The sequence below is a fragment of the Silene latifolia genome, chromosome 1, assembly GCF_048544455.1.
Source record: "Silene latifolia isolate original U9 population chromosome 1, ASM4854445v1, whole genome shotgun sequence".
Lineage (NCBI taxonomy): Eukaryota > Viridiplantae > Streptophyta > Magnoliopsida > Caryophyllales > Caryophyllaceae > Silene > Silene latifolia.
Window position 1 is genome coordinate 172,085,064 of NC_133526.1, and position 6,692 is coordinate 172,091,755.

The window sequence follows — 6,692 nt, forward strand, 5'->3', positions numbered from 1 at the left end:
GTATTCTTTAAAATGAGATTTAAACATGTGATCATCATGATCAACAGTCGTGATCGCATTATTGTCGGAGGACACATATTCCAACAATTCCCTCCCGTTCGGCAAGGTGATCCCTTATCGTCATATCTTTTTGTTATGTGTCTTGAGAAGCTGCAACAAGCAATCGATCAAGAAGTTCGTAACAAAAATTGGAAACCAATTATCCTATGCCGAAATGGACCCAATATTACTAACCTCTTCTTTGCGGATGATATGAGCCTCTTTGGGGGAAGCGACGGAGGAGGAAGCTTTAGTTATGAGGTACGTTCTTGATAATTTTTGCAAAGCATCCGGGGAGAAAGTTAGCGAAGCAAAGTCGAGGGTGTTCTTCTCGGCTAATACCGAACAAAATACTAGAGTAGTTGTTAGTAATACCCTTGGCTTTGAGGAAACAGAGGATCTAGGAACGTACCTTGGCATGCCCACTATTAATGGGCGTGTTAATCGACAAACCTTTGCGCACCTCGAGGAGAAAGTCAATAAACAACTCGCTGGTTGGTCGTCTAAAAGACTCTCCTTAGCAGGATGACACACTTCGGTGCAATTGACTTTGAGTACTATAGCTAATTATAGTATGCAATCGGCGAAAATTCCAAGATCCGTTTGTAACTCCATTGACAGAAAATCGCGTCGTTTTCTTTGGGGTGGCGATGAGAACAAAAAAATCTATCCATCTTATTTATTGGGAGAATATACAAAAACCAAAGTCTTTAGGCGGTTTGGGAATTATATCGGCTAGACAAGCTAATACGGCTTTTCTAACTAAACTTGGGTGGAGGGTTCTGACCGAACCGGCCAGTCTTTGGTCGAGGGTCCTCCGGGCTAAATATTGCAACAATTGTATTGATATCAATATTTTTCAACCAAAAAATAATATCTCTAATGTTTGGGCAGGTATAACGTCACAAACTCGTACTATCGTTAGAGGATCTGCAACGACGATAGAAAATGGGCGACAGACTTTGTTTTGGGATCATGCCTGGGTTTATGGAGATTGTCTGAGTGGCCATATTATCGATCCTATTCCAGCTGACATTCTTGGATCAACGGTGAGTGATATGTGGTGTGAGAGTTCGGGATGGAAATGAGATTTGTTTTCTAATTTCTTGCCACGGCTAATTCCCCTAAAAATTGCGTCCATCTCGTTAACTAATGATCCGGACCAATATGACACGTTGTACTGGCAAGGGACATCATCGGGAAGTTCTCGGTTTAAACGACTCTCGCTTATATCAGAGGATTGGACTATAGGGTAGGAGCTGAATCGACTTTGTGGCGGGTTATCTGGAAGCTACCCGTTCAGCAGAGAGTACGCATGTTCATTTGGTTGGCAGCTCATGAAAGACTCATGGTTAATGTAAATCGGGTCGTAAGAATTATGGGTGAGGATATCCAATTTGTCAGAGGTGCAATGAAGAAGAGGAAACGACCGATCACCTATTATAGTCCTGCCCTATTTCGAAACAGATTTGGGACATAATTGGTATTGATACTTCGTGTGGATCGTTCTACAACCCGTCCTTCACCGATTGGATACAAAAAAATGCAAGCAACGAGGTAATTACATTCGAACCAGATTGACCGATTTTTTTTGCTTTTGCATGTTGGTGGATATGGAAATGGAGGAACAATATAGTGTTTGGGCGCAATAATGAGAACCTAACTCACCCACGGGCATTCTTGTATCAGCAATTTGAAACTACTAAAAAAGCTTTCGATAGGTTTGACATATTCATCCTGCAACCTGGAGTTATTAGGGAGGAGACATATATTCGGTGGAGCCCTCCGCCCCGTGGATGGACTTTACTTAACACGGATGGAGCGTCAAAAGGTAACCCCAGGATAGTTGGGGGTGGCGGCATCTTTAGAGATGAAACGGGAAATTTATTACAGCTTATTACTTCTCTTGTGGTGTTTGCACTTCTATGAAAGCAGAATTGCTCATGCTTCAAACGGGACTTGAAAGAGCGAAGAGTCTTGGGTTAACAAGGGTACTTGTTCAAATGAATAACGCCCCCGGTATCAAACTCGTCATGGAAGATCAGCTATTAAGCAATAACTTGAAATTTATCATCAAACGGTGCAAAGATCTTATACATGAGTCGCATTGGGTAGTAAAGCTGGACCATATCTATAGGGAAGCTAATAGGGCGGCAGATTTATTAGCAAACTATGGAGTTACATCAAGTACCATTCCTACTCATCTAGAGGATCCGTCTGTCGAGTTACGTCTTATCCTCCGGGATGAAATTTTTTGGGCCAGCTATTCCCCGTGTAATAGCTAGGTAGTTTCTCTTTCGGGGCTGTGCCCCTCATTCGTAACAAAAAAAAAAACCACAAAATGGGAAACTGCATAGTTTTTTTTGTTGCGCAAATAGGAACTTACATAGTACCCCCTCCTAGTCGCTCATTTCTTCCCTCTTTCTTTATTCATGCTAGTCAGATTTTCTTTTCCCTTTCCTTTTTTTTTTGAATGTTTAATGTGGTCCAAATTTAATTGTCTGTGGGGTCAAGTGTTTTGTGTGGTTCAAAATCAATTCTTTATTTCTTGTGCAAAGTGAAAGGGAGAAGAAATGAGTGACTATGAGGGAGTACTATATATCACATTATCACCCAACATGCCATCACCAAGTGCAGCCACCACCCCGTGGCGTACACCTACCCATGACCCCACCGTTGCATCTTCGCCTTACACCGGCTACTCCATAAATGGGGTTTGATTTAGCCCGGTAAAAATGACCAAACCCGACACCCGGATTCAATACCCGAACCTGAGATGCCCCAGCCTAGTATAACCTGGTCCAAATTTTTATTATTACAAATAATTATTATTCACAAATAACTTGGTAATAATTGACCCGAAAATAATCTGAATCCGAAATAATCTGGTTGACCTGAAGTCTATAGACTTTAAATGTCCCGATCTGAGATTGACCTAACCTAAATTCGACTCAATTGACCTGTTTAATTAGGTTATACAAACAATTGATAGGAACAAGAAAATTAGGGATATTAATTAAGAAGGAAAATGAGAGAAGTAGAACAAAAATGTACTGCATTGAATAAACACAAATTCTCATTGAAGATGGACACTATTCGTCACAAACTGAAGACGGATAATGCAAGCGGGGGGAAATGGATACCCCACTTACTATCCCACTTTCATTTGTGAGAGAGTCACTATCCGTTTTCAGCTTATCACAGCAAAATCAATTAGTCTTGCTGAAGACGGGTCGGAGCAAGTGACGGATAATGTCACTCACAAAACGAATAGGGGGGACAGGGTGGGGGCACCCCATGTATTTCCCTCTCTCCTCTGTTTGGGTTATTTGTAAGGGAAAATAGTATCCGTCACTCCAAAGTGATGGATACGTGCCGTCACAAATGAGATTTTGTGCAGCAAAATTAACACCCACAATTATTTTGAAAAGAATCCAAAAGAAAGAACCGTTGGGGAGAAACAAACACAAGAAACAACCCCAACCAATAGAAAACGAGAAATGCATAAGGAGAAGATAGCTGAAGTGTCACAAAAATTTCAAAAACCCGCCTAAAATCACAAAACCAAATAAAGGAGAAAGATATTTTAGTTAGACAAGAGTTTCAAATTACCCACAACACCCTTATACGCTCCCTCTTTTATTCCCCCTTCACTCCTTCACCCCTTCACAAATCTCAACCCCTCCCTCTCTTTCTCTCCTCATCGCATCCTCTCTCCTTTCTCTCAAACCCTAACCCTATTTTTCTCGTAATTTCCCTAACTCTCTCTCCTCTTTTTTCCTCCTTCTCGCGATATTTCGCTTGATTTTGTCGATTTTTCTGCTTATTTTTGTTGATTTTTGGTGTTTGATTGATTTTTTCGGTGTTTTTGTTGCAGTAGTTATAATGAAGGGAGGAAAATCTAAGGCGGATACTAAAGGCGACGGCAGGTTAATTTCTTCTCCGATTTCCTTCGTCGTTTTACTTTTCGATCGCTGTTTATTTAGTTTTGTAATTTTGATTGCGGATTTAAGTTCTGTTTAATTTCGGAAGTAATATTTGTAGCAATTTGCAAATATTTGTGATTTTTAGGTTTTATGTTAATATTATGATAATTTTTGTATTAATCGATTTTGAGCATGTTTTGCCTGCAATAGCGCTATTGTTTAGCGTTTCGGAAAATTTGTGGAGGTTTTCATGCGTAGTCTTTTCTTTGTTAGGCGTTATGTAGTATAGTAAGTATACTTGCGGAATCTGATTCGGTTCACTAAAAGCTCGTCTGTATAAATTACAGATCTAAAGTTGCTTTTTGTTAATTTTTGTTTTTTCTATTGTTTGATTTTGTAATTTTCATCGACGGATTTAGGTTTATATTTTTTTTCTGTATGTAATTGATTATTATCGTAGTTTTGCTTTTGTAAATTATTTTCATTGTTGTAGTTTAACTGTTTTCATCAGCGGATTTTTGTGTGTGTTGAATTAATATCCGGAGTATGTGCTTAGAAATGGACTGTATTAATTTATGAGATAATTTACGTTTCTGTTTATATTAGGTGCTTTTTTTCACTTAAATGATTGTCGAGCATGTTTTGACTGTATTTACAGTCAATTTGTCTAGGTCTACTTGCGTATGGCTTTTGGTTTAGGCGTTACTAAGTTCATTTGCTGAATCTGTTTTGGCTCACTAATCATTGAAAAATGTTCGAAGTTTGGATAAATTACAGATCTGATGTGATTTATCTAAAATTTTTTATTGTTGAGCATAGTATTCTAGCATATGTTTGCCGTTATTGATTCAGCTATCATTTCTGTATAAATAATGAGATTCAGTTTTGTATGCTTTTGGTATCAATTCATCGATTCGGCACACATGATACTTTTATCTTACATTTGACATAGGAGTATCTTGTATGCCGAATTGATGAATTGGAAGATTGTAGTGAATCAATTAGTGTAGTAGTGATGAATTTGAATGATTGTTATATTATGACTTTTAGTGATGATGCTTTTTTTTATATTAAATATTTGGTCATAAGTTATCTTGTATAGCGATTGATTTGAATTTTTTTGGTTAGGCTTGCTGTTAAGAAAGGTGCTGCTGCTAAGAAGGGGAAGCCAGCCAAGGACCCTAACAAGCCCAAGAGGCCACCAAGTGCCTTCTTTGTTTTCATGTAATCTTCGCTTTGTTGGTCAATTATTCTCCTTATTGGTTAACTGTCATGTGCTTAGTTTCCTTGCTGTGATTCTGATGATTGTTGTTTTGTCTATATTAGGGAGGATTTCCGAGTCCAGTACAAGCAGAAACACCCCAACAACAAATCTGTTGCTATTGTAAGCACTGTCTATGCTTGAGTTTGCAGATTTGAATTTGATCTCAACAATGTCGAGTGTAGCTTTGTTTAACTTGGTAATTTTAACGTCTATCTATAGGTTGGGAAAGCTGGTGGAGAGAAATGGAAGTCACTGTCTGATGCTGTAAGTTCTGTCGCTATTGCTTAATTTCGATGTAAGAAGTTGGGGCATTTAACCAAAACGCTTGTATACTGATGTTTGTTCTTTCCAACTTATAGGATAAGGCGCCTTATGTTCAAAAGGCAGAGAAAAGGAAGGTTGAGTACGAGAAAAATATGACTGCCTACAACAAGAAATTGGTACGTTGTTGGGAACCGTGTGTTATTTAAATACTGTAACTCACAAGGTGTTCATTACTTTTATGATTGGCGCTATTGACATTGATAATCTGTTAAAATTTGTAGGCTGGAGGTCCGGAGGAAGAGCCTGAAGAGGAGTCGGACAAATCCAAGTCTGAGGTTAATGATGAGGATGATGATGACGACGACAGTGGCGAGGTAATTGAACTTGATCGTGTTTCAGTCTAACTTTTCGGATAATACTCTATTGGATTGTGTTTCTGTCCAGTTTTTCCGATATGATCAATTGAGTTTAATTGGAAGTTATCTGATTGTTCAGGAGGACGAGGATGATGACTAGGAACTGTTGTTGAAGGTACAGAGATGAAGTTGGATAGACACTTTGCAGTGTAAAAAAGTGCTTTCCAAACATAGAAATCATCAGTCTTATCGTATTTTGACTTAAATTTAGCCGTTGGCCACCTCATGCTTGTAGAACTAGTAGTGATTTACGGAGTACTAATTACTTGTTTTAAGCTTAAATATGATGATTAATGTTGCTTTGTTTAGTGGAATTTTAATAGCCTAGTTCCCTTTGTTAACTCTCTATGTCGTCGTTCCTCAATCCATTTGTTTTTAGTCGTCCGTTTTTCTTTGTGATGATGCCTCAATCTTTTTGATTCGTTGTCAACTTATTGGTAATGTGGTGTTCATTTAGATGATAGTGGATTACATCGATCTATTGAAGAATGGGGCAGGTGAATTTTTCTGGTCGTTTGCATAGAATTTTATACTAGGCTGAGTGTTTTCGAGCCGCCTTCTAAAATTTCATGCCTTACGATACTAATATTAAGCCTTTGTTCTTTTCATTATGGAAAATCGTTATCGACACGTATGAGATTATAGCTTGTGAATGCCTAACATTTTGAAACAAAGTTAAAATTGATCGTCCGTTTTAATCATTTCCATTTCAAATGGAAGATAGACTTGATATTTTGAGAAATTCTTGCGCCCACATTAGGGTGAATGTATATGACAACCATG

The 6,692-nt window shown here is 38.4% G+C and overlaps 1 protein-coding gene across 3 annotated transcripts in view; it reads left to right on the forward strand.

The window, feature by feature from the left end:
- The window catches only part of LOC141611738 (high mobility group B protein 3-like), a 30,240-nt gene extending 23,950 nt beyond the window's left edge, over window positions 1-6,290 (forward strand). Inside the window, exons 1-8 of one of the 3 annotated variants that reach the window (XM_074430398.1) lie at window positions 3,636-3,787; window positions 3,920-3,968; window positions 5,094-5,189; window positions 5,292-5,349; window positions 5,449-5,493; window positions 5,589-5,669; window positions 5,775-5,867; window positions 5,989-6,290. In XM_074430398.1, coding sequence (XP_074286499.1) covers window positions 3,925-3,968; window positions 5,094-5,189; window positions 5,292-5,349; window positions 5,449-5,493; window positions 5,589-5,669; window positions 5,775-5,867; window positions 5,989-6,009 — 438 coding nt within the window. In that variant the 5' untranslated portion in view covers window positions 3,636-3,787; window positions 3,920-3,924 and the 3' untranslated portion in view covers window positions 6,010-6,290. Of the gene's footprint in view, window positions 1-3,635; window positions 3,788-3,916; window positions 3,969-5,093; window positions 5,190-5,291; window positions 5,350-5,448; window positions 5,494-5,588; window positions 5,670-5,774; window positions 5,868-5,988 lie in introns of those variants that run through there. The other 2 variants (XM_074430390.1, XM_074430363.1) reach the window with 2 other exon arrangements.
- Window positions 6,291-6,692: the final 402 nt, after the last annotated feature.